The 26,502-nt window shown below is 43.9% G+C and overlaps 1 protein-coding gene across 4 annotated transcripts in view; it reads right to left on the bottom strand.

Annotated features, from left to right (window-relative positions):
- APBA1 (amyloid beta precursor protein binding family A member 1) overlaps positions 1-26,502 on the bottom strand; it is a 249,652-nt gene that overhangs the window by 38,732 nt on the left and 184,418 nt on the right. For all 4 annotated transcript variants that reach the window (XR_004350517.1, XM_032636259.1, XM_032636258.1 and 1 more), the window contains exon 3: positions 2,816-2,911. Coding sequence is in view for 3 of the 4 variants with exons in the window: in XM_032636259.1 (XP_032492150.1) it covers positions 2,816-2,911 (96 nt within the window). In the remaining variant the exon portion in view is untranslated. The remainder of the gene's footprint in view (positions 1-2,815; positions 2,912-26,502) is intronic.

Below are 26,502 nucleotides of genomic sequence, written 5' to 3'. Positions count from 1 at the left end.
AGGATCACCTTTAAAGAAACTAAGGACACAAGATCACCAGGAACGAAAAGTTATTGGCTGCTAATGCATTTATGGAAAGAGGCACACCTAGTGAAAGCCAAGATTATGTGGATAGGAGAAAAGAGGCCTCCAATTTCAATGGTGCTTCACATTAATTTTACTTTCCATTTACTCAAGTGAGAAGATAGGCCCAGCTGAGTGCCTGTTGGCTTAAACTCTGTTGCTTTAAGGAAAAAAAATCCGTAACTTCATGGTATGCAGATGAAAGCTAGCTTCTTCATAAGAACCAAAGACTTTTAGATTATTATTCCCCAACCATTTCCCTGTCCTTGCCCTCAGCATCTAGGGGCAATGAGGGCTTTACTTCATCTAATCAAAATGGTTTAGCCTCCAGGTACAACCAAGAAGCCAATTTATATTTATATTTTCTTGGGCTTTTAGATTTAGATTTTAGCAGATGCTACAAAAGAACTGCTTTAGTCTATGGCTCTAAAAGCTGCTGTTTTATTTAGAGCCACAACGGAGGGCATTTGGTACATTCACTTATTCTCTATTCATGAACTCATGACTGGCTTTCTTTAATCTCTGGAGTAGTAAATTTTTTTTTAAAGAGTTTTGTGAAACGAAAGAGTCTCTAATCTCTAATTATTGCACACAAAGAGGATTTTCATCGTTATTTCTAAAGATATGCAGAAACGTGTGCCAAATGAGAAACTTGCTTATTGTATCTGATGAATAATCAAACGCTGAATATTCAGATGTCTGATTAGCCCTGTGTTTTCCCACATGTGGACAGAGATGAACATTAGTTGATCCTTAACATTCAAGAATTAATAAAGCCACATTCAAGAACTTAAAGGCCAAATCTCTGGGATGTTCCAGGAGGTCACATAAACCATGTGTAGAGTCCGGAGGCTTGAAAACTGCAATAATAACATGCAAGCTACCCTGTCCATTCAGTGTGTGACCGGCAAGTACTCTTCATTGCAAGGATAGCAGATTCTGGTGTTAAGAGCCTGGGCTCTCCGGAGCTCTGGATTCAAAACCTGGCCCTACCACATGTGAGATCTGGGACCTCAGGTAAGTTACTTAACCTCTCAGCTTCCTCCACTAACAAATGAGGACATTAATTCCTACCTCGCAGAAGTATTTTCAGGACTAAATGAGATACTATGTGACTTGCTTGGCCTGGTGCCTGAACACCATAAATGCTCAAGAAATGGTAACTCTCATTACTGTTATTATCACTGTGGCTTTTCTTCTTGCCATTTGTTCTTACCTATTCGTGTGCTATGAATAATAAAGTACAAGGTGACGTTGTAGGATGCAGGGCCAGCAGAAACCGTAAGCCCATTACTCCAGTTCCTGTGGCCTGATGAAGACCAGAGAAGGACAAAGCATATTTCAAATCTAAATTCTAATGTTGGTGCCGTTTCAGAGAAGGTCTCCTCATGTTTGTTTGGTTTAATATGAATAGATTAATGAAAAAAATACTTCTCCCCTGCATGAATATTTAATGGCAAACGTACGTGAATTCAATGATATTTTAAGGGTAAATTTTAACTAAGGCTCCTTTTGGAAGCGATCTGCCACTCAGGTTAAAATGGAGGTCGCTTTCTTCCATCGAATTTAATGGAAAATTATTAGCAAAAGGAAGGAAAAATGAGACACTTATTCATCATGTGGTTTAGCTCTTTAACGCCTGTCCTCAGTGTTACTTAGGCAGCATCTAGATTTAGAATGAGCTGAGCCCACATGCAGATGATGGTGCAGGCCAGTGTTTACCTGTTGCTAGTTCATAAGTAGGTGAGGGTAGCGGTTAGTCAGGTGTCAAAGGACAACAGGTGCTGCAGAGGGCAATGGCTCCCTCTCAGGGGAAAAACACCTGCCCGTTTCTAGCCCCAGAACCCTTAGTGGGAGCAAAGCAGCATCTTCTGTCTTCAATATTCTCTGCCAGTGCTCAGCATGGCCTCCATCAGTAGGGTGACCATACGATTTGCTGTCCAAAGAGACACTTTAAGGCTGCACTGTCCAGCAGCCCCTAGCCACACACAGCTATTGAAGCTAATTTAAATGGAATAAAATGCAAAATTCATTTCCTCAGTGCCACTAGCCACACCTCAAGGGCTTGGTAGGCACACGTGGTAGTGTCTACCATATGGGACAGTCCAGAAGTAAAACATTCCCTGCATCACAGAAAGTTCTCCTGGACAGCGCTGCCGCTTTCAAACGTGAGACGGGGTGCTCACCAGGTGTACTGCTTGGACAACAGGTGTGAACCGGAACCACCCCAGGTAAGCCAGGACAAGCAGTCATCCTGTTGTCATGAAAGATATTTCACTTGGGCCTGAAATAAATTAGTATTTAAGAAACCAGCCCATTTCCCAAACCACAGAGCAACCATAATGCCATGGCACTGAGGCTCATATCACCTCTAGGAAGGATGCTGCTAAACAGAGCTTTTGACGTCCCACGTCCAAGAGAAGCTTCTGCCATCATGGCAACGTTCAGTAATCTCTGCTTCCAGTACAATAGCCACTAGTCACGTGTGGCTGCCGAGCCCTTGAAATGTGGCTCGTGTGCCTGAGGAGGTGACTTTTTCATTTTATTTATGAATTAAAATAGACACCTGTGGCTAGCGGCTGTCAAACTGGATGGCATGGCTTTATCACCGAATTCCACGCTGGAGAGATCAGAATTTTTCTCCGCAGGGTAATCTGGGTCAGCAGCTCTGTTGGAGGCTGGAGAAAGCATAAACCAGAAACAGAATAAGACATAACGGGCTGATGGCTTTTGAAACAAAATGGTACCCTACCTCTTTATTTGTGGAGGCTTCCGTGGGGTCACTGGGATGAAGGGGTGTGCTCGAAGACTCTGCACCCAGGGGTGAGGAACTGCCAGGAGACGGGGACTGCAACACAGACAGCAGAGGAAATCACAGTGAGCATCACAGAGTGAGGGACTGGGTGAACCACCCAGCCCTGGGGGACACAGAGGTCATATCTGAGGCACATTTCAGCAGTGAGAAAACTTTCTTGGAAAGGAACTGCCAAATGTACATAGAAGCCTTGGATTTGTCGAGCTTTCGTTAGATTCCTGCCCTGTTTCCAAAGGAGCCCTTACAGTTCAGCCTCACCCGGCCCCGCACCTTAGGCCAAGTGTTCAAGCATCGCGAAAGTTGAATATCAAACTTAAAGCCCTAGGTGAATAAAGCTAATAGTGATACTCAAATGTTTCCGTTTTTAAAACATTTTTCTTACTGAGGGAAACAAAAGACTTTGGGTGCTAAACGTCTTATAAAATCACCTGCCCAAGATTACCTGAAAGGAAAAGGGAAAATTAAAACATGAATTTTTAAAGAGGCAGCCGGGACTGATTCTGATGACTGGAAACCACACCACCTGTGAAATATTCTGTCTGAAATAATCCAGAGGCCACTGAAAACACAGAGATATTTCGGCATCCAAAAAACATTACCGTGATACTCTTAGAAGAGTTAAAAAATTCTTTGTTAAATGGTATGTTTAAAAATAAGGCATAGAAAAGGTTTGGAAAGCATAGTCCCCAACCTGGTGATGGGCTCAGGCTCCCTGTGCAGGTCCTGCTTGAATGGATTTGAAGCTCCAGGCCAGCGCCCTTTAAGCCCTGCTGATTGAATGACCAAAGAAAGAAAACAAGCACAGGGATGGGAACAGTGCAGGCGCTGAAAACCCTCCCCAGCTGGTTCCCAAACATTTCTGCACGCTCCTGAAATCTGGGGGGATGAAGAGAACCTTCAGGGGAGCCACAGGGATGCTTACGAAATCTGCAGCCATGGTCCTCTGAGAGGAAGGACATGCAGCTTCACAGTCTGTTGGTGATGTTTGATAGAAGGCATAAAACCGAACCCAGTCAAGGACCTATTCTCTGAGGAAGCGTGGGGCTGTGACTGAGGAGAGGTATGTTCTGGGTAAAGAAAGCAAAATCACACGAGCAATAGCTAGAACCTGCTTCTGACCTCTGGAGACTGAACCTCATGGGGAAGCGGAGGCACAGAGACGTCAGTAGTACGCCTCTGCGTGGGAAGGGAGAATGTCCCACGGAGCAATGGTGCTCAGGGAGGGAGGGGGCACGCTCACATACAAGGGGGCCCCCAGCAAGCACTGTGTGAAATCATAAAAACAATAAATCCTTTCCAAAGAGTCTTAATGACAGGAAACACCAAATGAGCTGAAGCATGATATGGTGAAATGCAGTATTATGCACACAGATGTGGTACCATCCCAGTCTATTGCTGTGAAGCCTGGATTTGTTTCCCATGAGCCCATATACCTGATCCTGAGCAGGGAGGTGAGGACCAATGAGCCTCTTCAACACTCACAGGCAGCAATCAGCTGCTCCGCAGTTAAGTCAAGACGATGAGCATTAGGGTAACATCAGACACGAAGTACCCAAGCCCCACGGTCCCCGGACACAAGAAAGGTGCCCTGTGTGCCTTTAAAAAGAACACACAGAATTTTTCATTCGGCACCCAAGAGAGGTGGTGGGGACTTGCTGAGTTAGCTCTATGTCTGGCCTACTCAAAATTAATGTAGTCAAGTTTTCATGATAATTTAATGCCTTTAAATTTTCCCAGTTTTTCAAACTTGAAGAGCTTCCTTGGACATTTATGTCTATTTTTCCCCAAGTAGTTTTCTCTGTCACAAAAATTTTAAAGGTCTAGTCCCTGGGGAAGCTAGAGCAGCTGCTTTTTCTTTAATTGCTTGGTTTGAGAGCCATGTATAGCACCTTCATTGAAAAAAATAAATGCTCCCAAAGTATCCCACAGCGCCTATTTCTCTAATTATTTTCTGTTGCAAATCTTCTGAAAATGGAGTCTTTGCAATGTTGTGAGCACCAGGTCATCGCCGGATGATGTGAGAAGACAGATTATCTGGAGAGCAGGCTGGGATGCAGAAGAGGCAGGTCAGACCCCACAGTGAGGCTCGATGGCCAGTCCCAGGTGTCCACCATGGGACACTGGAGAAGAGGCACAAATGTGACTTTGGTGGGCACTGCTCTCACCGAGGTTCTCAGGGGACCCACACCAGCCTTTATCAGGCGGCACTTCCCCTCAGACACTCATGCCCTAGCCTTCTGCATGCAAATGAGGCCCCTTGTGCTTCCTTCTGTTTGCATGTGCCATTACTGACCTCCACCTAGAGAGTTCTCCCTCATTCTCTCCTTCGAAAGCACTCATCTTGCTGAAGCTTTCTCAGACTCTATTCAAGGTACCATTCTCCCCTGATGGCATGTTTCGGGTTTTGTAATTATCTGTTTATGTGTCTGCCTCCCCTCTCCCAAGAACTCTCCGGAGGGCTCTTGTCTTATTCATCTTCATAATCCAAGTTCCTAGCCTTGTGTCTTATAAACAGTAGGCACCCAGTAAACATTTACTGAATAACTGATGTCAGTGGGGTGTCCAGCCTTACCATGTTTTCCAACTTGCACAGAAAGCAGTCAACCACTACTCTCTTGCATTTTTTTAGTGATCAGTGGTAAGCCTCTTTCTGATATAAGACCTCTACGCTGTTTTGTGTAGAATGTTACATCTGCATTTTGAACTAGAGAAGTGGCCTTTGCCTGTGAAGACTCAGACCTTAGCTCCAGCTAAGCTCCTTTAAAGCAAAAACTGTCCCCAAACAAAGAGTACCCTACCTGGTGGAAGCCCACTACCCACCACACCATTGCTGACAAAGTCAAGGTGGACAAACATCTTCAGAGCAGACACAGGCTCCATGGAGCCCAAACAAGGGTGTTAACATCAATTCAACTTCTGCCTTGTTATACGCTCAAGAGTGGAAAGAAAACCAGAAATTGGATAATACTTTTTATATTTCAAAGATGTACTGGAGGCAAAATTTAACCAACAAAATGATGGCAACAGTAAAAACTATCATTACATATTTCTGTCTGGAGTCTCATGCCTTCTGGGTTACTGAACAGATATTCAGTTTTAGGCAAATGAGACAAGGGTGGGAAGCAAATGTGGGCTTGGAAATTCACAAAGGTTAAGTGCCACACAGGGTGTCTCTAGGGAGGTAGTGTTCAAAGATGACTCAACAATTCCCTGTGTTGGTAATTACAGGAGGTCTCCTTAAGCTCAACAATACGTCTTCTGCAAATTATGTTTGCAGAAGATTTCCCACAGATTTCCCACAGCTCTGGGGTTCCACAAAGCAGAGCTGTCAGTCTTAAGACTTAGGCTCTTCAATGCCAGGACAAGAGATGGACAGTCCCGATCTTACGCCTAAGGATGCAATAGCATCCCAAGGGAAAGCCAATCATTCATTTTCATTCCAACTGGACATCTCCTTGGGGCAAACTAACGGCTGGTGGTAGAGGTGAGAGACAAACAGCTCCTGGAATTTTCAGGCTATGCATGAAGGGGAAAAAAACAGTGCACAAATAATTACTATTAACTTATTCCTGCAACAGACATTTCAGTGCCTCCTTGTGTTCCTAGCACTGGGCCAGGGAAACAAAGAGGAAAACGATGTTGTGGTTCTGTCCCCCACTCCTTTCCAGGTAGTGGGAGGAGACACGTAAAGTCAGCGTCGTGCCAGGTGGCTAGGATATGAATCCATACATAAAGACACAGGGTTGGGAGGGTGTCTCTCTGCAGAAGGGGAGGGGTGTCTATCAGCAATGCTACATTGGGAAGGAATTGCTTCAGCTGAATCCTGAAAACGGGATGGTATTCATGCAGCAGGATGGGATGGGATAGGGAAGAAGTGGAAGGTACTAGAAACAGAGGCAGGGAGGGAAGCACAGCTCTGCAGGGAAGGGAGAGATGAGCTGAAGGGCAGGGACGAGTCACCGGAGCCCCACTTGGTGACAAACTGCCTACTCTCTGCCCAGAGGGTATTTTCTTTGTGAGCCACTTGGCCTACTGTCCTCATGGAAGAAGCACAATGTAGGCGCTTTAATAACTATTTCCTGAATTAAGGTGGAAAATCTAGAGGGTTGAGGGGTTTGCTCTTCCCTTCCCTTAATCCTCTTTCATCCTTGGACATCAGCATGAAGAGAAGATTACCACCCAGAAAAGTTGACAGGATGGTAATAGGAACACCCCAAAACCATGGGTAAAGGGCCCCTGGCTCTTTCCAAACGGGCAGTGTTCTTTTCAGAAAGGCCTAAGGACTGAGGCAGGACTGAGAGTAAAGCTGTGATCTGGAGAGGTGTACAGGGATCTTGAAAGACTTTTGGAGGAATTCCAGTAAAAAGACACAAAAAAGTGAGTCTGACCTGGGCCATTCACTCATTTATTTAACATGAAGTACAGACAGTGTCTGGGGAGCCCAAATCCCTGACTGTGCCCAAGGAGCTCCTGATCTAGCAGGGCAGACAGACCCACAAACAAATGCAGTGTGTCCTCTGTAGCAATGTCTCTGAGTCCCTGAGAAAAATAAAAGTCACCATAACATAAAAACAGCCGCTATGGAGCTGACTACTCGCAAGGTTAGTGTCCACCTTAATAGCCTCCCTCCAAAACACTAGCATCTACCTGGTCCATGTCTTTGTCAGCTGGTCTCTGTTGACTGTTGGGACCATCTGGCATTTCTAGGCAAAACCAAAACAAAACAGCAACTGCACTGCAGAGCAGAAGTGCAAATACTGCAAAAAGAAATAAAGAAAAAGCAGAATCTCAGAAAGTTGAAGGTGGCAAAGTTGGAGAACTGCTCAAACCCACTATGGACCACTGAAAAGTTGGTGGAGTTACACCAGTTAACAATTGAGAGAAAAATGGAAGGATGACAATGTTAGAGGTGCTTTAAAAGAGCACGATCTGAACATCTGATAATAAAGAGAGGCCCTTGGCAAAACAGTCTTTAAATATTTCTGCTGAAATGGTCCTCTTTATGATTGAAAGGACTGTTTCTGATCACGCTGTGCAAGTCACGTGTGAATTGAAGGCAGTTCTTCTATCGTATGATTCAATGACTCTTTTTGAGACAAATTACAACTCCCCAAGTCAATACTTCTCTTCTAAGCTCATACAACTCAATAACAAAAAAACAAACAACCCAACTGAAAAATGGGCAGATCTAAATAGACATTTCTCCAAAGAAGACATACAGATGGCCACGAGGCACATGAAAAGATGCTCATCATCGCTAATTATTAGAGAAATGCAAATCAGAACTACTGTGAGGTACCACCATCATTAAAAACTCTACAAATAACACATGCTGAAGAGGGTGTGGAGAAAAGGGAACCCTCCTACACTGTTTGTGGGAATGTAAATTGGTGCAGTCACCATGGAAAACAGTATGGAGGTTCCTTAAAAAAATAAAAATAGAGCTACCATATGATCCAGCAATCCCACTCCTGGGCATATATCCAGACAAAACTATTAATTCAAAAAGATACATGCACCCCTATGTTCATAGCAGCTATGTTCATCATAGCCAAGACATGGAAACAACCTGAATGTCCACTGACAGATAAATGGATAAAGAAGATATGGTACATATATGTGGTATATACCATACCATTCCACGTATATGGAATACTACTCAGCCACAAAAAAGAATGAAATAATGCCATTTGCAGTAACATGGATGGACCTAGAGATGATCATACTAAGTGAAGTAAGTCAGAAAGAGAAAGATAAATATCATATGATATCACATATGCGGAATGTAAAATATGACACAAATGAACTTATCTACAAAACAGAAACAGACTTACCGACACAGAAAACAGACTTGTGGTTGCCAAGAGGGAGAGAGAGGGAGGGAGGGATGGATTGGGAGTTTGGGATTAGCAGATGCAAACTATTATATATAGGACGGACAAACAACAAGGTCTGACTGGGATCAGGGACAGGGAACCTATATTCAATATCCTGTAATAAACCATAATGGAAGAGAATATGAAAAAGAATATATATGCATAAAAATCACTTTTCAGTGCAGCAGAAATTACCACAACATTGTAAATCAACTATACTTCAATAAAATAAATGAAAAAATACTTCTTCTCTAAGAATTCACATATAGATGAAATTATAACCAACATGTTGTTAGTCAAAAGATAAACTAAGCTTATGTTTGTAATTTTTTAGTACTGTCTTTCAAGGTAAAGTTCTAATCAAATCCCTTTCTCCCCATTCTTACTTGAAACTTTGGTCTTTGTTGTAAGTGAATTAATTTTAAGTAGGCCTTTGAAGGTACACTTACATAGGGATCCTTTGGGACACCCCTCCCTCTCCTCTGGTGGTTAAAATGTGACATGACAGCTTCCATAAGAGTCAAGAGTAGGAGGGAGGAGAGACCATCTGGGTCAAAGAAGGCTTCCAGTGGAGAAGACACAGCCTTTCCTGCCACAGTGTCTGGTACTTGGAAGGCTCTGAACAAAGCCTGTTGGTTGGCAGAAGTAAAAAAAAGAAAAAAAAAAAAGGGCTTCCCTGGTGGCGCAGTGGTTGAGAGTCCGCCTGTCGATGCAGGGGACACGGGTTCGTGTCCCGGTCCGGGAAGATCCCACATGCCACGGAGCAGCTGGGCCCGTGAGCCATGGCCGCTGAGCCTGCACGTCCATAGCCTGTGCTCCGCATCAGGAGAGGCCACAACAGTGAGAGGCCGGCGTACCGCAAAAAAAAAAAAAAAAAAAAATCAATTCCTAAGACACTGTGTCTAGTCTTCAAAGCCATCATGACCTGGCTTTCCAATATTAGGGTCTATTTTCAAAAGTATAGGTGATTACAGGGAACACAAGTTAACATTTCTCCTTTGAAAAAGATTGGCGTTTTATTTTGTATTGTGGCAGAACAAGTAAAATTGCAACTGAGGTTTCAGGATACTGAAGGGGTTAACTGCTCAAGCCCTAGCATCTGGCAGAGCTGAGTGTGAATTCTGCCTTTACCACTCACAGCTGAGACCCTGAGCAGGTTCCCAACCTCTCTGATTCTCCTGACAATTGAGGAAAACAGTAATTACCTGCCTCTCGGGATTGAGGTGAGGATTAATTGGTGACAAAGGACACAGAGGGTCAGCTCAGTGCCTGGGCACACACAATGCACTCAATCAATATTTAATAAGTCTTTTAAGATCCCAACAGTAACAAAAGTGATTTCACCCCTATGGGAGAGTGTTCACAAGGACAACACATACCCATTGGGATGTTCTCTTCATCTCGTTTCCTTCCTTATTAACATTTTATTCATGAATAAAATTAAAAAGCACACAGAAGGCTCTATAAAAATCATACCACAAAGATTTTAAGTTAATTTATAAGCCCCAAGACTCTTACTTGTATACTGGCAAGAATAGCTCATTACTGGCTATGGTTGGGGGTATACACGATGGCTGTATGCAATTTCTGACATGCCCACAGTCTCCCATTCAAGGTAGCACATCGGAATATGAGGGCTGAGCATGATGCTATTACGGTGATTGATTTACAAAACAGAATCGTGTGCATATGCATAGCTCTAGTGTTAGTTGAGAACACAGCTTATGTATAACCATAACACACCGAGATACTCCACTGTTTAGGACACCTGATGAAAGACCCCAGCCAGCTCTAGCCAAGTTTAATGAGTCTCAGTACCCGTGGATCCAAGTACACATTCCCTCCAAAGGAAAATTTCACTGCAACGAAGGCTAGATATGGAGCAACTCACAGAACCTGAGAATAAGTTTATTTTTAAGGTCACCAAGCAGTCGACATACTACATGTGACCCAAACACTAAGAACTCGTGAACCTTCTTCACCAGTGTTACAGACTGTGTCTCCCTCCAACATATATGTTGAAACCCTAGCCCCCAGTGGGATGGTATTAGGAGGTGGGGCCTCTGGGAGTTAATTAGGTCATGAGGGTGGGGCCCTCATGAAAGTGATTAGTGCCTTTATAAGAGAGACAAGAGAACGTGCTTCCTCTTTCCCTGCTCTCCACCCTGTGAGGACACAGCAAGACGACAGCCATCTGCAAACCAGGAAGAGAACCCTCACCAGAAGCTGACCATGCTGGTACCCTGATCTCAGACTTCCCAGACTCCAGAACTGTGGGGAATAAATTTCTGTTGTTTAAGTCACTGGGTCTATGGTATCTTGTTACAGCAGCCCAAACTAAGACATCCAGAGGCTTCTCACTAAGCACCTATTGACTCTCATTTTTAAAGACAGTTTTAACAAGCTCTGAGCAATTCACTCCTCAATTCAAAAACTTTAGTGGTTCCTTTTTGCTTAAAGAATAACTCTTAGACTCTTTACCTTGGCACTCAAGGAATCCAAGGATTGGCCTTAAGTTCTTTACCATTTTCTACCCTTCCAGTTCCTATTCTCTGTCGTCAAGCCAAACTGAACTCCTTTCTGTTCCCTGTATATAACCTGTGAGTTTCTGCTCAGAGCCTTTGTTGATGCTCTTGTCTGAACTCTACATGTCCACAACACACCAAAGGCCCATTTCAAATGTTAACTCTTTCATGAAGTCTTTCCAATATCTTAGGTGAAAGGAATCCCTCTCCTATGAGAGCTGCTTGTATTTTATCTGTGCCATTCTTATGGTGCATCACTTTCTCCCTTATATTTTATAAAATTCTAATGCTATTGAATAATATTTTAATTACAATATTTTAATAAGCACCATGAAGGCAGGATTTATGATTAATTTACATTTTCTTCTTCAAGCGCTTAATACGGGATTCCCCATGAAATATACAACAGGAGTTCAGTAAGTGTGTTGAATACATGGAAGGATGCATGAACACCAATCCTCTAGTATCAGAGGAAAAAGGACACACAAAAAGGAAACAGGTTTATATACACAGTAGGTTCTGGACACATGCAGCATTGCACTTATGTGCTCATGTGGAAGTTTGTACCCACATATAGCTAGGGTTCTTGCCCATATTTTTTTTTAATTTTACTGAAGTACAGTTGATTTACAATGCTGTGTTAATTTCTGCTGTACAGCAAAGTGGTTCAGTTATACATATATAATTCTTTTTCATATTTTTTCCCATTATCATTTATCACAGGATATTGAATACAGTTCCCCGTGCTATACAGTAGGAGTTTGTTGTTTGTCCATCCTATACATAAGTTTGCATCTGCTAATCCCAAACTCCAACTCATCCCTCTCCCCACCCTCCTACCCCTCATCAGCCACAAGTCTGTTCTCTATGTCTGCTCTTTACTCTTTTTTTTTAAGGCTGATTTTATTTTATTTTTAACAACTTTATTGGAGTATAATTGCTTCACAATGTTGTGTTAGTTTTTGCTGTATAGCAAAGTGAATCATCTAAACATATACATATATCCCCATATCCCCTCCCTCTTGCATCTCCTTCCCACCCTCCATATCCCACCCCTCTAGGTGTACACAAAGCACTGAGCTGATCTCCCTGTGCTATGTGGCTGCTTCCCACTAGCTACCTATTTTACATTTGGTAGTGTATATATATCCATGCCACTCTCTCACTTCGTCCCAGCTTACTCTTCCCCCTCCCCATGTACTTAAGTCCATTCTCTACGTCTGTGTCTTTATTCCTGTCCTGACCCTAGGTTCTTCATAACCAGCTTTTTTTTTTTTTAGATTCCATATACATGTGTTGGCATATGGTATTTGTTTTTCTCTTTCTGACTTACTTCACTCTGTATGACAGACTATAGGTCCATCCACCTCACTACAGATAACTCAATTTCACTTCTTTTTATGGCTGAGTAATATTCCATTGTATATACGTGCCACATCTTCTTTATCCATTCATCAGTCGATGGACACTTAGGTTGCTTCCATGTCCTGGCTATTGTAAATAGTGCTGCAGTGAACATTGTGGTACATGACTCTTTTTGAATTATGGTTTTCTCAGGGTATATGCCCAGTAGTGGGATTGCTGGGTCATATGGTCGATGTATTTTAAGTTTTTTAAGGAACCTCCATACTGTTCTCCATAGTGGCTGTATCAATTTACATTACCACCAACAGTGTAGGAGGGTTTCCTTGTCTCCACACCCTCTCCAGTATTTGTTCTTTGTGGACTTTCTGATGATGGCCATTCTGACTGGTGTGAGGTGATGCCTCATCTTTACTAATGCTTCATCACGGTCTGTCTCCCTTCTTCGGCAGATTCTGCTTGCACGTCTGCACCCTCAGATGATTAGAGTAGCCTTGCAGACACAGCAGGAACAAATGTGCTCAAAGGTGGTATTTCATAGACCGTAATCAAGCATTTGGTCACTCAAGCCCTGTCCAGCCTGAACATTCTGGTTCCATTCCCTTTTCTATATGGACTTTCAAAGGTGGGGGCATTACTCAGGGCAGGCCACAGTACATGCTCTAGTTTTCCTGGGAAACTTCCATTTCGGGGGCTGTATGGAGCTTCTGTGCTTCCTGTGTCCTCACATAGCTTTTTCACTACGCATGTTGGTTTAAACAGCATAATCCTTTTTCTCAAGTCAATGTACATTGTTTTCCTCACTGATCTAAGGTGTTTTAAATTAACCTACTCCATGTTACAATTATTTAAAAAAAACAAATATATGATTAGTTTCTCCTTGCTCCAAGATATGTTTGTGCTTCTGAAAATTGAAACTGCTGAAGAAACCCATAATTATTCACTCTCAATTCAAACTATATTATCAATGCACGTTTGTATTTCCTTAATGTGGTGAAACAGGAAAGTTAGCATAGGCATTGTAGGGGCATAATTATGTCATTAAAATGATAATAGCCTGGGCCTAATGAAGTATTTTACATACACATTTATAATGGATTCAATTAATACCAATGGAACATTTTGAGATAACTGTCAGAATATTCTATTTCCATCCTCTTTTCCCACAGGGAAAATGCTAGCATTCCCATCTCCAAGTCTGTTAAACCCATGGCAAGGCTGTAGTGTGAAGTTCCGGCCCACCTCGTAGCTCGGAGAGAACCTTGCACTGCAGCAATCTCCTCAGATAGAGGCCGCTTTCATCTTGGGGGGACCACACAGATCACTCATTTTATCACCATCTAAAGGGCTCCAAGCTTCTGAAACCATGTTCTTAAAGGCAAAAAAGAAAAAAAAAGAAAACCCACAAAACTGACTAGTTAACTATTAACTAGAGTCATCCCTGCAAGGTGGGATAACTTATCTGATAAAGTTGATCTATAAACCGATGTTATCTTTTCCCAAAAATAGCCTCACTGTATTTATTGGAAAGGTATTACAACTTGTGATGGACTCATTTATGGAGGAAGCCTGCTATTCATGTCTCCATCTAGGTCCATATTCCCTGATGGTTCTCCTACACTGGCTTCCTCAGGCCACACTGAACGGTGAGAGGAAAACCAAAGTGACTGTTAGTTTGTATTAAGAGATGCAGCTGAGAGCACACTATTTGCTGTAATAACACATTATCTGCTAAGAACAATAACAGCTACCATTTGCAGATGGATTACTATGTGCCAGGCACTGTACAGGGTTCACTATGCCCATTAGTTCATTTATCAGCAAAACAGTTCCTTATGTGCAAGGCACTAATCTCCATTCAGTTTCATTAGCATCACGGAAGCAAAAGACACGACACAGAGCCGAGAATTAGAGGCTACAGTGCCCAAAGGAACTCATTTTCACAGCAAATAACAATGCCACACTGTTGGAGAGGAAGCAAAGTGCACCTCTTACTAAGTGATCAAACAGCCTTTTCTCTTTTCAGGTCATCTTGGACTTGTGAGCAACAGGCAAACCTGATTACATTTCTTCCCGTCCTATTCCTATTCCAGCTCTGTTCACTTACTCCTACTATCAAGGGAAATGCGGAGAACTCACAATCTGACAGGACTAGGAGAAGAAAACCAAGAGCAAAGCAGCAAACATAATTTTGAAGCCCGAGGATCCACCTACCTCGTCTTCGTGACACTCAAATTGGTACATCCAAAAATTCTCCATCTTTACTGGTATTCTTTGGGTAGAAGGGCCAGCTCTTGTGTGTCCACTTGTGAGCTGAGGCTAACTCCTGACCTCAGTGTGTGTCTGATGGATTGTTTCTAGTGGTGTTAGATGTTCCCTAGTCAATAATGCAACTTGTAACAGGAGATGTGACCACATCCCAGGGTGTCTGACCTAGCTGCATTAACTAACCCCTGGGTGCCCAATGTCCCCGGCAGTCGTGCGTCACTGGCGTAGCATCATCACCTGATGTTTCTGAGAAGGGGCAGACGTACCCCTTCTGGCAGCGATGCCTACTGTTTCTGGGAAAAAATAAACTCGGTTCTGAGGTGCTACCAGAAACTTTCACACACTCTATAAACTCTGCTGCGTTTACAGAACCTGTGAAAAAAGCATTTAGTTCATGTGGATGGAAGGAGTGGGAATTGGGAAAAAGAGGCTCTCTTAAAACCTGCGTCAGAATGCACCTGGGCATGTGGCCAGCGGAGGCTACAAGTGGACCCTCCCTACCTCTTCACACTTGCTGAACATTCTTGCGCTCTAACATCCTTGCACTGCAATCCGAATAAGGGGAAATGGCGAGCCAGATACACAAATACAAAAAGAAGCTGTCCCCAGGGTCGGCATGGTTTGACCCAAACCAATAGGTAATCCCAAACTGGGTTTGAGAGCTGGACCAGGTCCGTGGTTCTCAGAAAAAGTCAAGACAAATATGAGTGGAACTGAGCTGGAGGGAACTAATGGAAACAGAGGTGGGCAGGGTAGTTCTGAAGCCTGATGACAGGAAACAGAGAGACCTCCCAGAGCCAACGTACCTCTCAACCAGCCATGGCAATGGGGGAGCACATGGGTCACGAGACGTGAAAGGCACAGAACATTCAAGACACTCGTTGTAACGGATGGCTTCGGCCTTCTTTCTCACCTAACTCTTCATGAGACATGCTGACAGGTCTCTCTCCCTGAGCCTACCTGATGAATTGTAATAGAGTCAAAAGGTAGAAAAAAGAGAAGCAAAGGACCTGAACAATCCACAGCTGGAAAACCCACCCATGCTAAGTGACAGTTTCCTGTGCTGTGGACAACTCTGCAGGCCAGACCAGAGAGAGAGGGTCCTCGGGGCTTCTCTGTCCCTCCTCTCTTGTTCTTGTGTTTCTGACCGCTCTGCGCGCAGCCAGATTGTACCTACTATAATCTGGGTCAGTCTGATGCAATTCCTGTGGCTGTCAGCCCCATTCAAGGAAGATTTTTCAAAATGGTGGGCAGTGCAGGAGGTATTTCTTCTGAATTTACAGCACTGGGCATATCTCAAGACACTGTCTTCTTTCCAATGAATTAGTTAAAAGATAGAAAGCCTCTGGGTGTTGACTCTCAAAGTGTCCAAATTAAATAGCCCCTACCACTGAACTCTCCCTGGCTCGTGTGTGAAGCCATTTTCTCCATTATCACTCTTAAAAATTGCTTTGGTTTGGATTCATGAGCCACTCAGGCCAGACTGAAGCCATCAGAATCTTCACTGCTGCTGTGGAAAGCTTGTAATTTTTTCAGTTATTAACCAGAGAACCACCATCACACATAAGACTGAAAATCACCAGAGAGACTGCAAAGAAAACAGACCTTCTGGAAAGTTACAGAAAGCATCTACACACGGTGTTCTGTTTGTGCAACAGAATCCAGAATTCTTTCCCTGGCTCTCATCATTCTTTCCTTCCTTTTAATGTTCAATCTGCACCTGAAACCTGCTTAATTATTCACCACGGCCTTCTCCAGACCTCATCCATAATGGATAACACCTGCGACTCAAACCGCATTTCCCCCCCCCCCGCCACATACACAGCCAAGACAGCGGTTGAGATGGGAGCATAAAGAACAGGTGCCACACCCCACAGCTGAGGTCAAGAGTCAAGGCACCAGGATGCCAGCCAGCCTCAAGGCCTGTTCTCTCAGCACCGCAAGACCCCCTAACTTGGTGCCTGTCTACCTCCTTTTGCGTCATGGCGTACAGAGAGATGACAGCATTGGGACAGCACGCTGGGTCACCCGGAGAGGGTCTGGAGCCCCGAGTGCAGCTGCCGGAGTTGAAGGCAACATAGTCGGTGGTCCAGGTCGCCCCTGTCTCCAAAATCCAGCTGGATCATCGGCACAGTGGTTGAAAGCTCTGCCTTAGCTTATGAAGGGCTCTGTACAGAAAATTCTTTGGGCTCTGGAAGTCCCTTGAGAATAAAGTTAAAATCCTTCTACTTAAGAATCCACGTGGTCGTGCGTGTTCCTTCCGGACAAAATCCTTCCTCTTTCCCATTTCCACAGGCCCTTCTGAGCCCTAACCTTCTCTGACACAGCCGCCCGCCTCACCTCGGTGCTGGCTCACACCCCGATTCCCTTTTTCACCACTTTGGCTTCATCCTCTGCCAGTCACGTCAGGATCTGTAGATCTGCCCATTCCCAGCCAGACAACTATATTCATACAGCCCAGGAGCTGGGAATGGCTGACCAGGTCGGCTGGGGGTAGGAGGAGGCCAGCCGCTGCTGTGTCCTCAGGCTTTAAGCCCAGCAGCTCTCTGCTGGCACAAGGTAATGGCAAGACACCAAATGCGGCAGGTGGACTTCTTGAGTGGCCCCTGTGACCCCCAGCTTCTGGTATTCAGGCCCTCGTGTAATCCCCTTCCTGGGGAGGGAGTGTGGGCTAGTGACTTACTCTAAGCAACAACTCTGTGATGGGAAGTCACAGTCCTTTGTAACCATCTCGCTATCAGACTCAGCCTTCTTGTCCGGCACACTTTACTAACACAAGCTGCCATGGAGGAGAGTGCCCAAGTGGCAAAGAACCTAGGAGGCCTGTGGCCAAGAGTCACTTGGGAACTGAGGTCCTCAGTCCAACGGCCCAAGAAGAGCTGAATCCTGCCAACAAGTACATGAGCTTGGGAACAGGGCTTTCCCCAGGTGAGCCTTAAGGTGACTACAGGCCACTGACACCTTGACTGCAGTCTCTGAGAGGCCCCAAAGCAGAGGACCGGTTAAGCCATGCCAGATTCTCGACCAAAGAAACTGTAAGATAATCAACATGGCTTGTTTTATGCCACTAAGTTTTGGGGCAATTTTTTTACACAGCAGCAGATTTTACACAGCTAAGACACTAAAGGCGGCTTCAGAGGAAAGCCTCAAGAACAGAGAAGACCTGAGGTCTGGCTGAGGGCTCAATAAAGAACTAGCCTCGAACAGATCATAAAGTCTGCACAGGTAGGCCCTGTGTCTGTTTTAGCCAGAGCCTGCATCTCCGTGGCTGCTGTATCCCTGGTGTCTTGCATGGTGCCTGAGCTATAGAAGGAACTCAGAAGTATTTGTTAAACGAGTGGATGGTAAGTTGAGAGACTTTCAATTTGTGATGAGATAAAGTAGTCACAACTCTCTTTGGTTCACTGACGAAACTAAGAATAGTGTGGCTATGTGGCCAAGCCCTATTTCTTACTCATAGACAGTGTCCTATATGTAGCCTGTACTCTATTAAACCCAAAAGTGTTAGCAAGGGAACAACTGTCACAGCTCAATCCAATCACTTTATGACAATTTGCATGGCAGATGCTTGAGAGCACATTTATTCCTCTGATATCATTCATTTGTCTAAGACGAGCTTTCCTATTGGCTTCTGAGTTCTATTTAGCAAAATATCCTGGGGCCCATTTCTGATGTCCTGACAGCAGATCCTTTGGTTCTAAAGTTATGCTTCTGGGTAAGTTTCTGGGATGTTAACCTAGAGGGTCTGCCAGCCCCCCTTTTCTAAACAGTATGAACCATATAACAGAACAAAGTTGGTTTTAGAGCCAATACGGGGATACTGGTATACTCTTCCACAGCAGGCCGGGAGAACACTCTGAGTTAAGGATGCTTGGGGTCTAGTCCTTTTCAAGCCACAAAAGGACACAGAATGGAGCTGACTATCCTAGGAAAACTCTCCTCCCTGCCCCCCACCTGCCAAGAATCACATTCCAGCTAGGAACTGATCTACTCAGGGAAATCAGGCCCCAACAGAATACATATTCATTCTAAAGTCTGTCTGCTTGACTGCAGATCTCATTTCAACTCCATCCTTTGCTATTCAGATCCTGGAAAAACTATTGCTGGCCAGAGCTCCCTAAGGAATGTGGATTGGCAAAAGGACCTCTCAGAGAAGGATACCTTAACAAGAATCCTTCATGAAAACAGAATCCTTCAGCAGCAAAAACATTTTTTTTTTTTTTGGTCAAAAACGGTTCTTTTCACTCACCCCTGTAAGCTTGACAACACAACCGTAACAGGATAAGATGCTGCCAACAAGCCTTAATGAATTAGCATGTATACTTGACCTTGGTCAAGAGTTTCCTAGCAACAACAACAACAATCCATGTAGGCTGATGTTGGATTCAGGATAGAGGGAAAGGGAGAGAGGATGGGGGGAGGTGATGTCAAGGAAACCAAGGCTCAGATGAAGCCAGGATGCTTCTCCACCCTCATTACATCATCTTCCTCCAAAAAAAAAACAAACTAAAAAAAAGAAGGTGGGCACAAAAGTGCACATGATCAGGGCAGGTGTTAACATCAAGCCCTCACACTTCCCAGGATTTTAGCAATATCTCACTCTCAGCAGGAAAGTGGCTGGTTTCTGTCTAAGAAGTGTTAGTGCCGGAATGGTTTCCTCCCTCAAAATACTTTCACCAATTGGTCTCTGGAACTGGGGATGCCAATAAAAGGTAAATGTTATGTTAAGGGGGTGGTGCATACTGCCATCATCACTAGTTAGCAGTTGAGTTTGACTTAATCAGACCAGCCCTGCAAAATAAAAGCTGATACTAAAGTGTTGCTCAAAGTGGAACTGGAGACCCTAGGTTATTCAGAGTGCCTGACCAGATGGGCAGTACCGTGAGGGCACGGGAGGGATGTGAGTGCTGGGGGAAGCAGAAGGGCAACACCAGGCTGGAGAAAGTGAGGAAGGGGTGCTAACAGCCAACTCCTCTAATTCAGTTTGCCACTGACCAACCCTAAATGTTAAGTGAGTGTTGGCCGACTAAGGCAACTAATACACCAAACTTGTAATTCTGATTTCACATTTCCATGGAGGACTCGATCTCTGCAAAACCATTTTCGCTCAGCCATTCTGGGAAATAAATCTGATAACTTGTTTTACAGATGAGGAAACTGAATCTGAGGAAGAAAGGAGGTGAGCAACTCAACGTAGCTGCAGCAGGTCGACGATAGAGCTAAGATGTACATATAATGAATGCTTACTGAGCACCAGCGTTGTGACTTCCTCTGAGTTACAAGAGGAGGAAAAGACACTATGCCTTCAATAGACCTGACAGTGACTTACAGAGGCAATAGGCGAATGCACGTGAGACAAGGAGAAAGACGGACAGTAAAGAATCAAGTTTTAAACTGTAGTTTGCAGTTTAAGTTGGTGGTTACCAATTCTGACTGGGCCTCAGGAATACTCATGATAAGACCCGACCTCCAGAGATTTCAATCAGGAAGTTTGGAATCTGGAATCTATCTGTTCAAAGACTGGGGCCCTGACTGCACTGAATACGAATGGGATCTGGTCAGAAGTGAGAGCCAGTGTGGTAAGGAGTGGGGTATGGAGGCAAGTCCGCATAAACAGAAGCAGATGTAGAATTCGTAAGTACAAGGCCAATGAGTAAGCCAATGCAGGGTGGGGGCGGGGGGGTCCTTACATGCCAAAAGCGCCATCTGGTCTCGGTCCAGTGGGGTCTGCCTAGTCCCATGAGGAAATTACTGCCTGGAGGAATCTGTCTTTGCCCAAGACAAAGGGGTGGAGACATCTGGGATAATTTGCGCTCTAAAGCTGTGAAATGTGTCACAGACCATGATTGGTAGGTCAAGGCTGCTGGGTCACATAACCCAGCTATTTTCAGCTATTCTGTCTGTGGAAACTTGAGGCCAAAATGCCCAGCCTGGCTCCAAACCTCCTTCAATCCATTCCCAGACTTCGTCCGTTTCTGGTGTCCCACGGGCAGGATGTGACCAACTAAAGAGGTCAGCCAGGCACACCAAGTGGGCAGCTGAGTGCCCGTTGTCTTCCTGTGCAAAACAGCAGGAGAGAGAGATTGCCAGTGGGACTCTTGAGGAGAGTGAGGTGGCCTTTGTCAAAAAACCCCAACATCCTCGCCATGCCTGCTCTCCCGTGAAAACCTGTGTTTCAAAGAAAGTGGACTGACAAGCTACATCTTTGTATTAAGAACATGTTGTCAGATACACCTGTAATGGGAGTATTTCCCATTTTGAAGATGATCACATTTACAGATAAATCGCAATTCATAATTCCATGGGCCCAGGATTTAACTGGGTTACATATGGAATTCAATTAGCTATGATCTATCTGCTCCCCTCCCTGCACCTTCCCTTCCTCCCCTGTACAGCCCCAGTCCACTGACAGAAAATACCGAGAGTGTACAGTTGGGAGAATTAACACAATGGTTTCTAAAGACTCCTGGGAACTTTCCTGAGCTCCAACTTACTAAGCGGGCATGTGAGACACCCAAACCATGGCCCTGCGTGCTGCGTTTCTACCTGGAAAGTGATAACAAAATGCTCTCTGGCAAAATCATGCAGTTCCTTCCCTGTGGTTCTCCCCAAATTTCTTGGCACAGCTTCACATACACACTGACTAGTGAGACAATCCATTAAAAAGTTGAGAAAGATTCCTCTGGGGAGTGGGGTCAGGTCAAGAGAAAAAACTGGAGCCTGGGGGTTAAAAAAAATCAATCTTCCCATCACGTATCTTCATTCCACGCAGCACAGAGAATTGGAGACCTCGCGTTCTGCTGTGCAGATCATCAGACTGGTTTGTGCCAGTGATTCCAATATGGTGATGCTCTGATGACAGTGGGGAGATACCTGCCTTGCCCGGTAAACAGGGCTGGTCTGGAGCTGAACTGACAGGTAATACTCAAAAGGTGAGCTAAAATAATCAGGAATACTTCAAATCCAGGAGGAGAGAGCAATAGCACACATACTCCTACCTCCTTTGGCTTTTTCATGATTGAAATAAATTACATATTTGCTCTCTGATAGGGACTCCCAGGTCAGGCCTTTTCATTTCCAAGTTGTAACAGTAAGATTATTACATGTTTAAAAACATTACCCTGGTCACATCAGGTCCTCACAGTTCACAGAAAAGTGAATTTTTTTAAATTGACAACACGGTTCTGTTATTTAGAGCATTACTCCCCATTGCCAAGGATATGGCCATTTACCGCTGACCCTAAGTTGCAGAATGGGCCGTTATATGTACCCTACCATGGCTTATGGCACCTTGAAAACATTTCATGTTTAAAGTACAGACCATTAACCTAAGTGAGTATATAAACCTGAGGAGAAATCAATGCATCCACTTTGACCTCAGCAAACATCATTCTCACTGCAGCTATTCGTATTCTAGCTGCCATCCTTCCCATGTATGTTCAGCAGTTTCTAAACTCTAAGCCCATTATCCAACCCACAGTTCCTGAACTCTTCAGGTTATTCACTGTCAAGATGCAAATCCACTTACCAATTAGGGTTCTTCACCTTAAGCAGTACAGCCCTATCCTTGACCTACTTTTTACCTCTTTACTCTTATGTGTGTAACATAAGCCAAATGTAAGTGTGTGTGCTTAGTACATACACAAACACAGCATGAAATTAAAATGAAAAACTCAGAACACTCAGCTCACCATATAACAGTTAATAAAGCAGTCACTTTCTATAAATTGTGCACATAAATATACAGAAGTGTTTGCCTTTCTCTGTTTTTCCAAGAAAATGGATGATAACATTGAGACAATCCCTTTGTACAGTTAGTGATCTCTGAATAATGATTCCAACTCTTATTTTCTTTTTTTTTGCGGTACGCGGGCCTCTCACTGCTGTGGCCTCTCCCGTTGCGGAGCACAGGCTCCGGACGCACAGGCTCAGCAGCCATGGCTCACGGGCCCAGCCACTCCGCGGCATGTGGGATCTTCCCGGACTGGGGCACGAACCCGTGTCTCCCCATTTGGCAGGCGGACTCTCAACCACTGCGCCACCAGGGAAGCCCCCAACCCTTGTTTTTTTAATAAGGCAAAGAGATACAGAAATCGAGTTTTAAAAGTCAAACGGTACTATATGGCTTATGGCAAAAACTGAAGTCCTTTTCCCTACTCCTCCCCACCCCCTTTTAGCATTTCTTCTGGTATTTACTTCCACATCATAAATAGGGTGTTTACACTGCCTCTCCTTGATTTTTCAATTGCAGACATTATTTCCTGGCTTCTACTATAAAAGACTAGGATTTACCTATTTTATACTATACCTTCCCTTATCCTCTCAATATTCCCATTTTTGGTTAATCAATATTCAGTGTTTGCATGCTGAGGACTACGCACGTGGTACTCCCTGAGGCGCGTGCATTACATTATCGCACTTCGTGCCTGCATAACAATTGTTTTTAGTGAGGTAAATAGCTGCATTGTTTTTCCATTTGTTTAGTTTTCTGTATACTGATCAATAATTTATGCCAAACTCTCTAAGACAATCTAAGATTCCTCTCAGTACAAACATATTAGAAAATCTCAGATGGAGACAAGATGGAGTAAAAGGACTTGAGCGCACCTCTTCTTACAAAACGCCAAAATCACAACTAACTGCTGAACAAACATCAACAACAAACCCCCCCCACAGAACCTACTTAAAAAGATACCCTACATACAAACACAAAGAAGCCACAAGAAGACATTAGGAGGGGCGCAATCACAATAAAATCAAATCCCATACCCACCAGGTTGGTGACCCACAAACTGGGAAATAATTATACCACAGAAGTTCTCCAACAAGAGTGAAAGTTCTGAGCCCCACGTCAGGCTCTCCAGCCTGGGGGTCTGGCAGTGGGAGGAGGAGCCCCCAGAGAATCTGGCTTTGAAGGCCAGCGGGATTTGATCACAGGAATTCCCCAGGACTGGGGGAAACAGAAACTCCACTCTTGGAGGGTGCACACAAGGTCTCGTGCATACCAGGACCCAGGGGAAAAAGCAGTGACCTCATAAGAGACTGGGCCAGACCCACCTGCTAGCACTGGAGGGTTTCCTGCAGAGGTGGGGTGCAGCTATGGCTCACCATGGGGACAGACACTGGCGGTGACAGTTCTAGCGAGTACTCATTGGCGTGAGCCCACCAGGAGGCCGCCACTTTCTCACCAAGACCTGGCCCCACCCAGCAGCCTGTAGGCTCCAGTGCTGGGACACCTCAGGCCAAACAACCAACAGGGTAGGAACACAGCCCCACCCATCAGCAGACAGGCTGCTTAAAGTCTTCCTAAGCACACAGCTTCCTGCTAAACACACTGCTTGACAGAGCCCTGCCCACCAAAGGGACAGGACCCAGCTCCAACCACCAGTGGGCAGGAACCAGTTCCTCCCACCAGGAAGCCTGCACAGCCTCTTAGAACACGGGGCAGACAACAGAAGCAGGACGAAATACAACCCTGCAGCCTGCAGAACAGAAACCACAATCACAGAAAGACAAAATGAGACAGCAGAGGAGTATGTCCCAGATGAAGGAACAAGATAAAACCCCAGGAAGAACAACTAAATGAAGTGGAGATAGGCAATCTATCTGAAAGAATTCAGAGTAACGATAGTAAAGATGATTGAAGATCTCAGAAAAAGAACAGAGGCACAGATCTAAATGTTTAACAAAGACCTATGAAAACTAAAGAACAAACAGTGATGAGCAATATAATAACTGAAATGAAAAATACACTAGAAATCAATAGCAGAATAATTGAGGCAGAAGAATGGATAAGGGAGCTGGAAAACAGAATGGTGAAAATGACTGCCACAAAACAGAATAAAGAAAAAAAATGAAAAGAAATGAGGACAGTCTAAGAGACATCTGGGGACAACATTAACTGCACCAATATTCATATTATAGGGGTCCCAGAAGGAAAAGAGAGAGAGAAAGACCTGAAAAAATATTTGAAGAGATAATAACTGAAAACTTCCCTAACATGGGAAAGGAAACAGTCACCCAAGTCCAGAAAGTGCAGAAAGTCCCAGGCAGGATAAATCCAAGGAGGAACACGCCGAGACAAACAGTAATCAAACTGACAAAAATCAAAAACAAAAAATATTAAAAGCAACAAGGGAAAAGCAACGAATAACATACAAGGGAATTCACATAAAGTTATCAGCTGATTACTCAGAAGAAACTCTGCAGGCCAGAAGGGAGTGGCGTGATATATTTAAAGTGATGAAAGGGAAGAACCCAGAACCAAGAATACTTTACCCAGCAAGGTTCTCATTCAGATTTGATGAAGAAATCAAAAACTTTACAGACAAGCAAAAGCTAAGTGAATTCAGCACCACCAGATCAGCTTTGCAACAATTTCTAAAGGAACTTCTCTAGGTGGAAAAGAAAAGGCCACAACTAGAAACAAGAAAATTACGGATGGAAAACCTCACCACTAAAGGCAAATATAAAGGCAGGAAATCATTCGCACACAAATATATCAAAACTAGGAATTGTGAGAAAAGGAGGGCACAAACGCAGGATACTGGAAATGCATTTGAAATTAACAGACCAGCAACTTAAAACAATCTTGTTTATATACAGACTGCTTTATCAAAACCTCACGGAATATCTATGATACACACAAGAAGAAAAAGCAGTCCAAATACAACACTAAAGTTAGCCACCAAATCACAAGAGAACAGAAGAGGTAGGGAAGAAAAAAAGACTTTGAAAAACAAATCCAAAACAATTAACAAAATGGCAGTAAGAACATTCATATCAATAAAATTACCTTAAATGTAGATGGATTAAATGCTCCAACCAGAAGATACAGACTGGCTGAATGGATACAAAAACAAGACCTGTGTATATGCTGTCTACAAGAGACCCACTTCAGATCTAGGGACGCATGCAGGCTGAAAGCGAGGGGATGGAAAAAGGTATTCCATGCAAATGGAAATCAAAAGGAAGCTGGAGTAGCAATACTCATATCAGACAAAATAGACTTTAATAAAGGCTGTCACAAGAGACAAAGTAGAACACTACATAATGATCAAGGGATCAATCCAAGAAGAAAATATAACGATTGTAAATGTATCTGCGCCCAACACAGGAGCACCTCAGTATATCAGGCAAATACTAGCAGACATAAAAGGAGAAATTGACAGTAACACAATAATAGTGTGGGACTTTAACACCTCACTTTCATCCATGGACAGATCATTCAGACAGAAAATCAATAAAGAAACACAGGCCTTAAATGACACATTAGACCACATGGACTTAATTGATATTTATACAGCATTCTATCCAAAAGCAGCAGAATACACATTCTTTTCAAGGGCACATGGAACATTCTCCAGGATAGATCACACCTTGGGCTCAAATCAAGGCCTCAGTAAACTTAAAATTGAAATCATATCAAGCATCTTTTCTGACCATAATGCTATGAGATTAGAAATCAACTACAAGAAAAAAAAAAACTAAAAAACACAAACACATGGAGGCTAAACAATATGCCACTAAACAACCAATGGATCACTGAGAAATCAAAGAGGAAATTAAAATATACCTAGAGACAAATGAAACT

The sequence above is a fragment of the Phocoena sinus genome, chromosome 6 (assembly GCF_008692025.1).
Source record: "Phocoena sinus isolate mPhoSin1 chromosome 6, mPhoSin1.pri, whole genome shotgun sequence".
Lineage (NCBI taxonomy): Eukaryota > Metazoa > Chordata > Mammalia > Artiodactyla > Phocoenidae > Phocoena > Phocoena sinus.
The sequence above is the reverse complement of the archived record's forward strand: the minus strand, read 5'-3'. Positions and strand labels throughout refer to the sequence as shown.